A 15,132-nucleotide genomic window follows, 5' to 3' on the forward strand; every position below is an offset into this window, starting at 1 on the left:
CAATGAGCGACATAAAAAAGAATTTACCGATAATGAGGGACAAAAGAGTCCCTGTCTAAACCCCTGTAATTCATTTATCGAGACTTGACCGCGAATAGTATACACACCTATGTATGTACATATGTCCTGGATACCTTCAGGATAGTATCCATCCTTTTTCAAGCTCATTTAAATCTCTAAAACGATTAATTTCTACGCCTTAATCCAAAGACAAAGACAAAGAAGATTCATCAAGCTACCTGGCTGTCTCCGGATCGAAAAACCACCAACCAGATCGATCATGTTGTGATAGACGGAAGACACGTCTCCAGTGTTTTAGATGTGCGTGCGCTCCGAGGTCCTAACATCGACTCGGACCACTATATTGTTGCAGCCAAAATTCGCACCCGCCTCTGTGCAGCAAAAAACGCACGCCAACAAACACAAGGAAGGTTCGACGTCGATAAGCTGCAATCACAACAGACAGCCGAAAGATTTTCTACTCGGCTTGCACTCCTGCTCTCTGAGAGCACTCGTCAACAACTCGGTATAAGGGAACTGCGGGACGGCATTTCAAACTCCTTACGTACAGCTGCAATCGAAACCATTGGTTTTCGGAAAGTGCAAAAGAACAGCTGGTACGACGAGGAGTGCCGTGTCGCAGCGGAGAGAAAACAGGCTGCCTACCTCGCAACGTTACGATCGACCACAACACGTGCGGGATGGGATAGATACCGAGAGTTGAAGAGGGAAGCGAGACGCATTTGCAGACAGAAGAAGAAAGAGGCCGAAATGCGTGAGTACAAACAGCTTGATAAGCTGGCCGACAGGGGTAATGCTCGAAAATTCTATGAAAAAATGCGGCGGCTTACAGAAGGTTTCAAGACCGGAGCATACTCTTGTAGAACCCCCAAAGGTGATCTAGTTACCGATGCCCAGAGCATACTTAGATTATGGAGGGAACACTTCTCCAGCCTGCTGAATGGCAGTGAACGCATAACACCAGGAGAAGGCGAACCCGATACCCCAATCGATGACGATGGAGCAGACGTTCCATTGCCCGACCAAGAAGAAGTTCGAATAGCAATTACCCGCCTGAAGAACAACAAAGCGGCGGGGCGGATGGATTGCCAGCCGAGCTATTCAAACACGGCGGCGAAGAACTGATAAGGAGCATGCATCAGCTTCTTTGTAAAATATGGTCGGACGAAAGCATGCCCAACGATTGGAATTTAAGTGTGCTATGCCCAATCCATAAAAAAGGAGACCCCACAATCTGCGCCAACTACCGTGGGATTAGCCTCCTTAATATCGCGTATAAGGTTCTATCGAGCGTATTGTGTGAAAGATTAAAGCCCACCGTCAACAAACTGATTGGACCTTATCAGTGTGGCTTCAGACCTGGTAAATCAACAACCGACCAGATATTCACCATGCGCCAAATCTTGGAAAAGACCCGTGAAAGGAGAATCGACACTCACCACCTATTCGTCGATTTCAAAGCTGCTTTCGACAGCACGAAAAGGAGCTGCCTTTATGCCGCGATGTCTGAATTTGGTATCCCCGCAAAACTAATACGGCTGTGTAAACTGACGCTGACCAACACGAAAAGCTCCGTCAGGATCGGGAAGGACCTCTCCGAGCCGTTCGATACCAAACGAGGTTTCAGACAAGGCGACTCCCTATCGTGCGACTTCTTCAATCTGCTGTTGGAGAAAATTATTCGAGCTGCAGAACTGAATCGAGCAGGTACAATCTTTTATAAGAGTGTACAGCTGCTGGCGTATGCCGATGATATTGATATCATCGGTCTCAACACCCGCGCCGTTAGTTCTGCTTTCTCCAGACTGAACAAGGAAGCAACGCAAATGGGTCTGGCAGTGAACGAGGGCAAGACGAAATATCTCCTGTCATCAAACAAACAGTCGTCGCACTCGCGACTTGGCCCCCACGTCACTGTTGACAGTCATAACTTTCAAGTTGTAGATAATTTCGTCTATTTAGGAACCAGCGTTAACACCACCAACAATGTCAGCCTTGAAATCCAACGCAGGATTACTCTTGCCAACAGGTGCTACTTCGGACTGAGTAGGCAGTTGAAAAGTAAAGTCCTCTCTCGACGAACAAAAACCAAACTCTATAAGACGCTCATAATTCCCGTCCTGCTATATGGTGCAGAGGCTTGGACGATGACAACAACCGATGAGTCGACGTTGCGAGTTTTCGAGAGAAAAGTTCTGCGAAAGATTTATGGTCCATTGCGCGTTGGCCACGGCGAATATCGCATTCGATGGAACGATGAGCTGTACGAGATATACGACGACATTGACATAGTTCAGCGAATTAAAAGACAGCGGCTACGCTGGCTAGGTCATGTTGTCCGGATGGATGAAAACACTCCAGCTCTGAAAGTATTCGACGCAGTACCCGCCGCGGGAAGCAGAGGAAGAGGAAGACCTCCACTCCGTTGGAAGGACCAAGTGGAGAAGGACCTGGCCTCGCTTGGAATATCCAATTGGCGCCACGTAGCGAAGAGAAGAAACGACTGACGCGCTGTTGTTGACTCGGCTATAATCGCGTAAGCGGTGTCTACGCCAGTAAAGAAGAAGAAGAATCCAAAGACATCCTCATCAAGCCCTTATTATTATTCATATAACTTATCCTCAATATAATGATCAGGATGGCGCGGCGAGCTGAAATCCGGATGTCTGTCGGTCCGTCTGCCTGTGAGAGTTGTAACTCTAGTACAAATTGAGATATCTCGATGAAACATAGTACGCGTGTTCCTTGGTAAAAATGGAGCGTAAATGGGCGTAATCGGACCACTGCCGCGCCCACAAAACGCCATTAAACGAAAACCAATTGAGAGCCATAACTAAGCAGTAAATTAAGGTATGAAACTTATTTGGTACAGGGGATCGCAGTAGCAAGATGCACCCAAAATTTTGAAAAATTGGCGTGACCCCACCCTCTAATAGGTTTAATGTATATACATATCTCCCAAATCATCAAAGCTACAATAACTAAACTCGCCTAGGGCAAAGGAACTTCTACCGACAGTGTGAAAATATATTTGAGTTATCTCAATGAAAATGACAAAGTGTGTTTTAATCAGAACAGTGTGTCTTTTTGCCTAAAATAAATAAAATTGGGCAAAATATCAGGATTTTCGAACATCCGACTTAACTCCATGTGATTGGTGATTGTACGTGTGGTACCTTAATGAAACCCGTGGTTGACATTTCGCACCTTAAAGGATTCCCTTGACTTTGATTCTTGCAAGTTGCATGAGTATTAAATGTTCGGTTGCACCCGAACTTAGCGCTTGCCTACTGGATTAAATTCCAATGATGTGAAACCTCAAAATTTATTCCGTCGAGCAAAAAATTTAATTTTCAAAACATTTGCGTTTTCATAATGTAAGGAAATCGATAACAATTCGTATGTCAGTATTTGTTGTTTTTTTATTTCTTTTTTTTTTTGTTTTTTTTTATTTCTTTTTTTTTTATTTCTTTTTTTATTTTTTTTATTTTTGTTTTTTTTTTCTTTTTTTTGTTTCTTTGTTTATTTTTCTATTTTTTTATGGTTTTTGTTTTTTGGTATTTTGTATTTCTGCGCTGTGTTAAATAGTTGCTAATGTCAGCGATGACAGCACTTGCTGTCCAAAATGCCGTCATCACATTTGAATTTGTGTCGCGCCCACATTTTCAAGCTCCCATATATGTATGTATGTATGAACAATAAACCAAAAATTGTAAAATTTTTGAAAAACAAGCCGTACTGGTATTGTTTGTTTTTATTGCTTTATTTTAGCGTTCAATTAAAAATGTAAAAAATTAGGAAACATTAAGTAGAGAATGCCTGCGATGGAGTCTGCTAAGCGACGGCAAGGAAATTAACATACATACATATGTATGTATTAATTAGTCGATAAATAAGCTTACAGCAGTAACATACTTATATGCATACACACATGTATGGTCTAAAAAAACAATAATAAAAATGTTTGTAAATACAATATAATTTTAAAAATATTTTTTTTATTTTTTTTTATTTTTTTTTTATTTTATAATTTATATATATTAATAGATTAATTATATGTAATCAGATATTAATAATTTAAAAATGCATACATAAAACAAAGCTTACTGCATTAGGGTGGGCATACATTGCCGCCGTAGAATTATACAAACAAAAAAATCTTATTTTGGTGTTTTCGATTTTGTACTCATAATGCATAATGTATGTATGTACTACAGTATATGGCTAAGTACATAAGTGTATTTACACAACAACGCCATGTGGTGTCGCTGACTGACTATTCCGCAATTGATGGAAATAGGAGTAGACGAGATATGAGCAGTAGCCGAAAATCACTGAAAACGAGAAGAGACATTTAAAATTATTGTCTGTTCGACTATACATATTACGTTTCTTAATATATTTACCCAAAGCCAGTATATATTCGAATAGTATGAGAAATACATTGTCGAAGAAAGCAGCTGCGCGATAATCGCCATAATTGAAAATCACACCCAAAACTGCGATGGGCCAATGTATGAAGAACAGCACGGCGACAACAAGCCAAGCCAAGACCAGCCAAGCGTTGCTCTGTAAAAAATATTATCAGAAATTAGAAAACCCGCTTTTGGTTTATACTCATTGCTAGAAAATATATACTACTTACCCACAAAACACCGAACAGCAGCGCCAAATTAGCAAGCAGCTCAATAATGAATCCTACAAGTGAGGAACTGCTGTGCAAATCTGAAATTTAAGTAAAAATTAAAAAAATATATTATTATTTAGCAGATCTATCTACATATGGTTTTAGCGGGTTTAACCTAAAAACACGTAAATTTAATAATCTAGGTCCTCACTGAAAGTTTGAAACAAATTTAAAAGGGAAGCGTCAAGTCGGACTACAGCTGCTATACTTCTAGTCCTTTATTATAACCTTGCAACCTGTTGCTACTAGTTTTGTTCATAACAATCACAACAATGTTATGAACAATCAGAAACGATCAGGACAAATCACTTAAGCACCCCACCGACACTGTAAAATAGGATAGAATTGGATCTCTCCATAAAATGGTTCTATTAGAACCTTCTAAAAGTGCGATGAATCAGTTAAATACGCCAGAGGCATTAAATTTTACACGCGAGATGATACAAGAGAAATTTATAGAAACCGGGATAAAAGAAACCACGTCCCACGTTTCTGTGAAAATCAATATCTCAGGACCTACTCAACCGATCTTACCCAAATTTAATAAATACTATTATTTATACATTCCTATTTTCCAGTGCGAAAATGATCTACTTATCATATAAAATAATTTTTAGTTCCTTATAACACCTTATAACTTCTGATCGAAGTAGAGGTACTTTTTTCAATAATTTTTTTTTTTTAAAAGAGCGCTTGAACAATGTTTAAAGCGCCTTTCTCAACTTATGGTCAACATAATCGGCTTACTGAGTGTACTACTCGCAATACCATCACCCATCTTGAGACCCAGCATTCATTATTGGATAATGTTCGACTGAATAGATTACGTCCAGCAAGCAGTAAAGAAAATATTGTAACCATAGCTGAGAGTGTGCACGAAAACAGTGCAAAGTTGATTCGGCACCATTCGCAGCAACTCGGACTGACGTATGGAACGACTTGGCCACAACTTGTGTCACTCAACCTTTCCAAGCGACATCGCTTCGCTTTATGGGCTCTCAAAAAGTTCCAAGAAGATCCGACGCTTTCAAGCCAAATTTAGTTCAGTGATGAGGCCCAGGTCTGGCTCAATGGGTATGTAAACAAAAAATTGCCGCATTTCGGACGAAGAGCAACCTGAAAAGATTCAAGAGCTGCCATTTCATCCAGAAAAAACAACGGTTTGGTGTGATTTGAGGGCCGGTGGAATCATCGGTACATATTTCTTCAAAAATCTTCAGTGGCGACCGTTATCGCGCCATGATAACCGACATTGATTTGATGTCTGAAATTGAAGCTCGTGATCTCGACGACATTTGGTTTCAACAAGACGGTGCCACTTCCCACACATCGCATCAATCAATAGATTAATTGAGAGAGCACTTCGGTTAGCAGATAATTTCACGTTTTGCGCCTGTCGGTTGGCCATCAAGATGGTGAGATATCACGCCGTTAGACTACTTCCTGTGGGCATATTTAAAGTTAAATGCGGATAATCCCGCTTTGATTCAGGCCTTGGGGCAAAACACCATGCGTGTCATTCGCCAGTTAGCAGTCAACATGCTCGCCATCGGACTCAACGCGTGGACTTTCTGAGACGTAGCCGCGGCCAACATTTGAAAGAGATAATCTTCAAAAAAAATAAATGCCAAAAGATTGGTCCTTCGATGATAATAAACCCCCTTTCCCCTTTCAATTTTTGTGCCAAAATAAAATGGGGTGAAAAATTGCACTAGACCTCATATATATCGTATATCTAAAAAAAATGATTTCTATCTACAAAGAGCTGTAACCTAAGCAAAGCTATGTAAAATTTTCTGGACTCCGACTTTGATATTCCTTCAGTGCTTTAAATCCCCGTATAACTTGTTCACAATATACTAAGTCGCGGTACCAAAATAGAATTAAATTGAGTTTTGCTCTGAAACTTGGAGACTGTTGTGCCCTCCTCTGTATCACAAGCACTCTTTGGACTTCCAAGAACTTGCTGAGTGTATACAGATTCCTGAGTAATATAAAATCAGATGCTCAGGAGTTTCCATATCTTCGTCGTCGGAATTTTAGAAACCCCTAAAACGCGACATAAAATTTAAGCCGCGTACCTGTGATCGCCGTTTAAAGTTGCTACAAAAATGTATCAAACCTGATATGTGTCAGCAAAAAAAAGCTACTCTACAAAATTAGTCATTAAAAGTTTTAAACAACAAAAGTGCCGCATAATGAGATCAAGCAAAAGCAAAAATAAACAACAAAAAAGCAATAAAACTTTGACCAAAATGATGTCAACAAAACAGACGAAGGCAATAAACAGAATCGCGAAACAATTGACAACACACGATTATCTCACAAAGTGTAAAAAAAATAACGAGAATTTTTAAAAGTGCCTCACAGCACCCACGACACATTGATTGTTGTTTGTTTTTGTAGTCAAAGTGATTAAATTGCGCAAAAAAAAAAAAGAAAATACAATGAAGTGTAATGAAACCGAAAGCAGAACAGAGTCACCGCAGTGTATTATGTTTGCCACGAAGTCTGTAACAGCCAGAAGGGGACGTCGGAGATCTTTAAATACATATGTACATATGTATGTATATAAATGATCAGCGTGACGAGCGAAACCGATTTAGCCTTAGCCAAGTACGTCTCAAGTTCTCTGTCTGTATATACGCGAACTTTTCTTTCCAAAAAAGCTCTCATTTGATGGAACCGGCGATATCAGACTACTATAGCATACAGCTGCCATACAAACTGAACGATCAAAATCAAGTTCTTGTATGAAAAACTTTTTTATTTGATGAGATATCTTCACGAAATTTGGCGAGGATTTTTTCCCAAGGCAACGGTACAATCTCCGAAGAAATTGTTCAGATCGGACTACTATAGCACATAGCTGCCATACAAACTGAACGATCACAATCAAGTTCTTGTATGGAATCTCTTTTATTTGTAGAGAGTATTTTAGCTAACATAATGTTTTCCTAGTTTTTTTTATTAGACTTTACTCAAGTAATTAAATTCGCTTTTGTTTTCCGGCCCTTAGGAAGCTCAAGCAGCTCAGTAATTTCTGTTTATTTTTTTACTCTTTATTTTTACTATTTATATCTATTAGTTAGTCATTTAATACCGTTCGATTTTCATTATTCACTTACAACTCGGTCGCGCTATGACGCCCAGCACCAGCATGACCAGAAAGAATATCGATATGCCCAGGCAGGCATTACGCAGGCTGACATTGAATAGCGCTTTGTCCGTAACGTATTTGGCCATCTTCGCACTTTTATTTACAAAAACTGGTTTTCAATAGAACAACAAAGTTTTCTACAAAGAATTTTTTTCTAATTTTCACTGAGGAATGTTTGTATGTATGGCGACAAAAAAATGGAGATCTCACACGTATACCGGTTTGCCGCGCGTTTCTCGAAACAATTCGTACACGTTCGCGTTCACAACAGAGACTGATCACTGTGGCGTCTGAGTGAGATCGTCAAGGTGGTTGTCACGTTTGGAATGAATGCTTGTGAGCACGAATACAATACCAGCGCTGGTTTTCATCCACCCATGTACAGATGAATATGTGCTCAGAACTTGAGCTCTAGAAGCGGCGTAAGCTCTCTATTTTAGATGTGTGATCGTATAACGATGAGCAGTTTAAAAGATAAAAGGTGTCACAAAATGTGCTGCGGTTTGAAATTGTGTGATGTTTTTAAAAATAAGTTGTGTTTCTTTGTCTGTTCGCTATAGCTGACTAAACCGTTGCATGAAATGAAAAATGGCCTGAACCACTGTGAAGGTAATCCAATGAGGTTGGTTTGTAAAAAAAAGAGAACACGTAGAGGTCGTGAACAGAACATTGAGGGGGTAATCGAGTCTAGAAGCCTGAATTTCAGGTAATTTTTAAAGTGTCGTAAAAAAAGGCAATTCATATTTTTATTATCCATTTTTTTATTAGTTATTTGTTAATTTTAGAAGAGTAGAGAAAAAAATTAAAAACAAAAAAAAGAAAAAAATTCAAAAATTATGAGCTGACGAAGTGGGGGGTCTCTAAAAATTTCCACGTGACCATGCCCATGATTTCAACCCTCCTAGTTATCTGAAACCAAAAAGAAAAAAAGATTATTAATCTAGAATAATGTCGGAATGGTCGGAACTACGGAAAAGTGGGGAAAAAATTTTTTCACAAAATGGTGTCTGCGTAAAAAAAAAGTGTTTTTGGATCATTTTTTCTGACTATTTCGAATTTTTTAAAAATAATAAAAATAAAAATTTGGGGATGGGGCTAGTTCCAACCATAGACAAGCCTACAAAGAAGACTCTATAAACATTTAAAGTAAATCGGTCCAGTAGAACCTGAGAAATCGTGGGCATCGTTCCGAAAAAGTCAGTTTTGAGAAAAACGCGTTTAAAGTTTCGCGTTCCGGCCGAACCAGTTCGGATGCCGGGTCAGAAAAATACCTATATCTCCGAAAATAATTTGAATTTTGAAAAATCCTCTTGTACACATATTCTTGAATAGTTACACTTTGAAAATATAAAAAAAAAAATTAATTTTTTAAATTTCTAGACTAGAATACCCCCTTAAAAGACCTTAGAAACTCCTTTGCTGTCATGGATGAGAATCTTTTGTATTTGCTGGAGATTTTCGACAGACTCTTCCTGTCATTAACAGAGATATGCGCACAGATATCATCAAAGCATGCCTAATATCGTCGTCCTTATGGACTTCGATTGAAAATGTAAAATATAAAATTCGTTTTAATTAGGTGCATTAAATTTTTCACAGACAATTCATGTTGTACCCAAACATTGAGTTTCTTTTTGTAGCCAGCCTTTTATAAATGGTTCAAAATCGTTTGATGATTAATGTTAAGTTTCTTTTCGATGTCATGGCTGCTTATGTGACGGTCCTGGCCAATTTTTTCCATAATTTCATCGACATTTTCAACGGTAGGTCGACCAGAGCGATGTGCATCTTTCACATAAAAATTTCCAGAACGGAAGCGAGCGAACCATTGTTGTGCTACATGCACTGATATAGCATCGTCTCCGTAAGCTTCACAAATTTCATTGGTGGCTTATGTGGCAATCTTCCCTTTTTTATAAAAAATTTCAAAATATAGCGAATTTATTCATTTTTTTTACTCATTGTTAAACATTTTGAAATTCCCTCTCTTTCCGGCATCCCTCCCCTCTCCATTGATATATGTACCATCGCTCTAGCTTGTTTAGTTCGCCTGCTGCGTCAAGTTGAGTGGACGTGTGTTTGTAGGGCTCGTCATGAAAATGGAAAAACGAAATCAAGAGCAACGCGTCGCGATAAAATTTTGCGCCAGATTGGGCGAAACAGCTTCGGAAACGTACGCTAAAATTGTAAGAGAGAATTGCAAGTCGAAGGTGAAAACGATGATTATTGCCTTTTTTGACGGCCGTGGAATCGTCCACAAAGAATTCGTTCCACCGGGGAAAACTGTGAATCAAGTCTATTATTGCCAAGTACTCGAAAGATTGCGAAAACGAGTCAACAGGGTGCGCCCAGACATCGCTCGTAACTGGATCCTTCATCACAACAACGCGCCGTGCCACACCGCCATCAGCGTGTCCCAGTATTTGGCCTCTAAAGGGATCTCCGTGTTGCAACAGCCGCCTTATTCGCCCGACATGTCACCCTGTGACTTTTTTTGTTTCCTAAAACAAAATCGGTGGTCAAAGGAACCCATTTTGAGTCGATTACGGACATCCAGGCGGCCGTGACGAGGGTACTCGCGGACATCCCAGTCGAAGCGTCCCAGAAATGTATGAAAATGCGCTGGAATCGCTGTATGGCTGCCCAAGGGGAATCAGTCTCATTACTTAATTGTCATACCTCGTTCGACTGCAAAGACATGTATTGACGAAATATGAAAAGACTTTTTCGACTAACCAATGTATGAATGATCACACTGACGAGACGAGCCGAAATCCGGATGTCTATCGGATAATATGATAAAAAAAATTGTAAAAACATAATGTATAATTTTAAAAATTATTTTTTATTTTTATTTTATAATAATATATATATAAATAAGTAGATTAAGATTAATTATATATAATCATATATTAATGATTGAAAAATGTATATATAAAAAATTACTGCATTATACAAACAAAAAAATCTGATTTTATGTTTTCGATTTTGTACTATATACATTCATATGTATGTACAAATGTATGTACCACAGTATATGGCTAAGTACATAATTTTATTATGTATTTACACAACAATGTAATGTATCGCTGAGCCATTTGGTGCCGCTGAGCCATTTGGTGTCGCTGACTGACTATTCCGCAATTGATGGAAATAGGAGGAGACGATATATGAGCAATAGACCAAAGTCACTAAAAAAAGAGAAATTCGAAATTATTTCTAATGATAAATTGAACATTGAAAAATTTCTTGTTTTGTTTTAGACAACAACAACTAGTAACTAGATATTATGCTTGTTATGCGGAAACTCTTATCAATGTCTTAACTTTTTGTTCCACTAATATATGTACATATGTGTATAATATTTCTTAATATTATATATTTACCCAAAGTCAGTATATATTCGAATAGTATGAGAAATACATTGTCGAAGAAAGCAGCTGCGCGATAATCGCCATAATTGAAAATTACACCTAAAACTGCGACGGGCCAACCAATGAAGAACAGCACGGCGAAGACAAACCAAGCCAAAACCAGCCAAGCGTTGCTCTGTAAAAAATATTATCAGAAATTAGAAAAACCGCTTTTGATTTGTACTCATTGCTAAAAAATATATACTACTTACCCACAAAACACCGAAGAGCAGCGCCAAATTGGCAAGCAGATCAATAATGAATCCTACCAATAAAGAAGTGTTTTGCAAATCTGAAATTTAGTAAAATTAAAAAAAAAAATATTAATTAACAGATCTATCTACATATGGTTTTAGTGGTTGTGACCTAAAACACACATAAAGTGAATGATTTAGGTTTATACTGAAAGTTTGAAACAAATTTAAAAGTGAAACGTCAAGTCAGCCCACTCCCGCCCACGCCCCATACAACGGTTCTTTTAAGAACTACTAAAAGTGAAATAAATCAATAAATAAATACGCCAGAAGCATTAAATTTTACACCTGGGATGATACAAGAAAACTATAAAAACCGGCACCAAAATGGATTCGATGGACGTGACAACCCACATTTCAGTAAAAATCCATATCCCAGGACTTATTAGACCGATCTCGCCTAAATTTAATATATAATATTACCTAGAAATTCTTATCTTCCAGTGCGAAAATGAGTGAAATCGGTCTGCAAACACGCATATAACACAATATTCACTTTTTTCACTTTCCAGTATGCAAATGAACCACCTATAAATGCGTCTGGATGAAACTTTGCGCCTCTGAGGTCTGCCAGTAATTGTTCAAATCGGAGCTTGGGATCCTTTGGGACCTTCCTTCTATCACGCGTACTCTCAAAGACCCAGCGCTCTGAAGAATTCTAGGAACTTACTGGACGCTATTGATCTGGATATATGGGTCCAAAAACCTTAAAGCTGCGTATGCAGATTGCTGTGTAATCTAAAATTAGGTGCTCAAGACTTTTCGTCTCCATGTCGCAAAAACGACAGTTTGCAAAAAGGCTATGCCCATATTGGACCGCTACTTCTTTAGCCTCTAATGCCTAATGTCAAATGCGATTACTAGATGGAATTTGTCTCTGTGGAGGTTTATAATTTCCGCCTAAAGTAAAAGACTAAAAAATTTAAATAAATTTAAAACGAGAGGTTTCAACACAGTGGAAATATTCGCAGGTATTTTATACAAGTGGAGACATTCCCCATATATTTTGAGGTTAACATTCCTTGAAAAGTATATTCTATGAAACCTAATAGATGTGTTCACTGTATAAAATATGACAGTGGTCGCGTTGACAAACTTTATCTGAAATTTAATCGAGCTTCCGTCTCAATTTGTGGCGAGGTTATAAATCGCTCGAGTGCTAAATATGCTATTTATGTCAATATAATAATCGAGGACACAGACTTCCATATCTTCGACGTCAGAGTTTTTGGCATTCTTGATACGCGACATAAAATTGAAGTCTCGTTCTGTGATTGTCGAGGTATTTAATAAATAAGGGATACTTTTCAGCGTAAGAATAATTTATAAAGTCTTAGATTGATCTAAGCGTGAAGGGTATTATAGCTAACATAATGTTTTTCCTTTTTTTTTTTGGTTTTTAGACTTTACTCAAGTAATTTTGTAAATTCGCTACCGATCGCTTTTGTTTTGGAACCCTTTGGAGGCTCAATCAGCTCAGTAATTTCTGTTTATTTTTTTACTCTTTATTGATTTTGTTATTTAATGCCGTTCGATTTTCATTTTTCACTTACAACTTGGATGCAATATGACGTTCAGCACCACCGCGGCCAGAAAGAATATCGATATGCCCATGCAGGCATTACGCAGGCTGACACAGCACAACGCTTTGTCCGTAACGTATTTGACCATCTTCTCACTTTTGTTTACAAAAATTGGGTTTCCAATAAAACAACAAAGTTTTCTACAAAGAATTCTTTCTAATTTCCACTGAGGAATGTTTGTAGCGGTTTGCCGTGCGTTTCTCGAAACAATCCGTACGCGTTCGCGTTCACAACAGAGATTGATCACTGGGGCGGCTTAGTACTAATGCAATAAATGCAAACTGAAGGTTTGCACTTTCTTCTCTTTGAAGTTGTTTCAAGTATTTCTCTCAAGTTTATACAGAATTTGATTATGAAATTCAGTTGAAGACCTAACAGGTTAGGAGGTATTCTGCGTTTATACTGATTGCGAAAAAAATATTTTCATGCTTGTAAAGAAAAGTAACTTGGAAGTTTAGATTTAACTTACCTCTTGCAAGAACTTTTGAAGTTTGAAGCCGATTGATTTAGTACAGATCTTAGGAACCCATAATCGTCATATGTATGATGGCTAAGTGAACCTTTGTTTTTCATTTTAATCAAATGCACATGTATATGGTCGGTTAAAGCCGATTTTTTTTATTGTGTAAAACATTTTATGAAATTACATATATATTCTCCATTTTGATCCAAAAGCTTTTGCCATTCTTAGGGCAAGAGATTGATTTCATGCTCAAGAATTTGTCATTCCTGCTAGAAAAAACCAGGTCCAAGTGGTTTTTGACGTCCTGATTGAAGTGAAGATTCTCACATCCAAAAAAAATTTTCAGATACCGGAACAAGTTATACAAGGTGCGTTCCAAAGTAAACAGGACAGGAAAAAAACGGAACAAATGATTTTTTCGGCTAAATCAATTTATTTTACTCAAAATAGTCACTTTTTGCTTCACTAAAGCCGTGCTTTTTGCTCGGTCCAAAAGTATGTCGAACGAGTGTTTTAGCTCGTTGGCCGGTATGGCCGCCAGCATGCCGGTGCAAGCCTTTTGAATGGCCTCTATGTCTGCATAACGCTTTCCTTTCATAGGAAAATACATTTTTCCGAAAAGGAAGAAGTCGCGCGGTGCCATATCAGATGAATGCGTGGAGTGGTTAATGGTTAAAATGTGACTTTTGGTCAAATAATCGTCCTTCGAATGTTGGATTGTGAGCAATTTTTGGTCCTCAGTCAATTTGAGCGGAACAAACCGTGCGCACAACTTTCGTAAGCCCAAATGTTTGGTCAAAATGCGATAAATCGGTGTTTTGGATTTAATTTTGGGCGGGGAAATCTTCCTCACCTTAAGACACCTTTTATCCGAGGTCGTCCTGAAGACAGGGTATGCGAGCAAGGCAATCCAAAATTTGAAAATAAATCCGATTACCAAAATACATTAAAATATGTAAATGTACATTTTTTTCTTTTACTTATTATATAAAGTGCCTCTTCAAAAATCATATGAGTTACGAGTGGATATAGCCTCTTAAGAAAACGACCCCAATTATATATGTAATTTCGAGAGGACCCTTTAAGGGGGTATTCTAGTCTAGAAGCATGAATTTCAGGTAATTTTTAAAGTGTCGTAAAAAAAAGGCAATTAATATTTTTACTATCCACTTTTTTTATTAGTTATTTGGTTATTTTAGAAGAGTAGAGAAAAAAATTAAAAACTAAAAAAGTAAAAAAAATTCAAAAATTATGAGCTGACGAAGTGGGGGGTCTCTAAAAATTTCCACGTGACCATGCCCATGATTTCAACCCTCCTAGTTATCTGAAACCAAAAAGAAAAAAAGATTATTAATCTAGAATAATGTCGCAATGGTCGCAACTACGGAAAAGTGGGAAGTGGGTGTTTTTGGATCAGTTTTTCTGACTTTCGAATTTTTTAAAAATAATAAAAATAAAAATTTGGGGATGGGGCTAGTTCCAACCATAGACAAGCCTACAAAGAAGACTCTATAAAAATTTCAAGTAAATCGGTCCAGTAGAACCTGAGAA

General features: G+C 38.0%; 2 protein-coding genes across 2 annotated transcripts; both read right to left on the bottom strand.

Moving 5' to 3' along the window:
• Nucleotides 1-4,020: 4,020 nt before the first annotated feature.
• On the bottom strand, nt 4,021-8,155 carry LOC105229950 (uncharacterized). The gene is made up of 4 exons (XM_049453802.1): nt 7,837-8,155; nt 4,667-4,746; nt 4,428-4,590; nt 4,021-4,355 (listed from the first exon to the last, which is right to left on the bottom strand). Exons 1-4 carry the CDS (start codon nt 7,952-7,954, stop codon nt 4,264-4,266), a joined length of 453 nt encoding a protein of 150 aa, XP_049309759.1. The 5' UTR covers nt 7,955-8,155; the 3' UTR covers nt 4,021-4,263.
• A 2,608-nt stretch (nt 8,156-10,763) lies between these two features.
• Nucleotides 10,764-13,397, bottom strand: LOC105229949 (uncharacterized). The gene is made up of 4 exons (XM_011210461.4): nt 13,089-13,397; nt 11,494-11,573; nt 11,255-11,417; nt 10,764-11,059 (listed from the first exon to the last, which is right to left on the bottom strand). Exons 1-4 carry the CDS (start codon nt 13,204-13,206, stop codon nt 10,935-10,937), a joined length of 486 nt encoding a protein of 161 aa, XP_011208763.2. The 5' UTR covers nt 13,207-13,397; the 3' UTR covers nt 10,764-10,934.
• Between the last annotated feature and the right edge of the window lie 1,735 nt (nt 13,398-15,132).

This window comes from Bactrocera dorsalis, chromosome 3, assembly GCF_023373825.1.
Source record: "Bactrocera dorsalis isolate Fly_Bdor chromosome 3, ASM2337382v1, whole genome shotgun sequence".
Taxonomy (NCBI): Eukaryota; Metazoa; Arthropoda; class Insecta; order Diptera; family Tephritidae; genus Bactrocera; species Bactrocera dorsalis.

Coding starts and splice junctions, on each gene's coding strand:
- LOC105229949 (XM_011210461.4), bottom strand. CDS start 13,206: ATGGTCAAATACGTTACGGACAAAGCGTTGTGCTGTGTCAGCCTGCGT. Junction 11,418..11,493: donor TGCTCTTCGGTGTTTTGTGG/GTAAGTAGTATA, acceptor TATTTTTTACAG/AGCAACGCTTGGCTGGTTTT. Junction 11,060..11,254: donor CGAATATATACTGACTTTGG/GTAAATATATAA, acceptor CTCTTTTTTTAG/TGACTTTGGTCTATTGCTCA.
- LOC105229950 (XM_049453802.1), bottom strand. CDS start 7,954: ATGGCCAAATACGTTACGGACAAAGCGCTATTCAATGTCAGCCTGCGT. Junction 4,591..4,666: donor TGCTGTTCGGTGTTTTGTGG/GTAAGTAGTATA, acceptor TATTTTTTACAG/AGCAACGCTTGGCTGGTCTT. Junction 4,356..4,427: donor CGAATATATACTGGCTTTGG/GTAAATATATTA, acceptor TCTCGTTTTCAG/TGATTTTCGGCTACTGCTCA.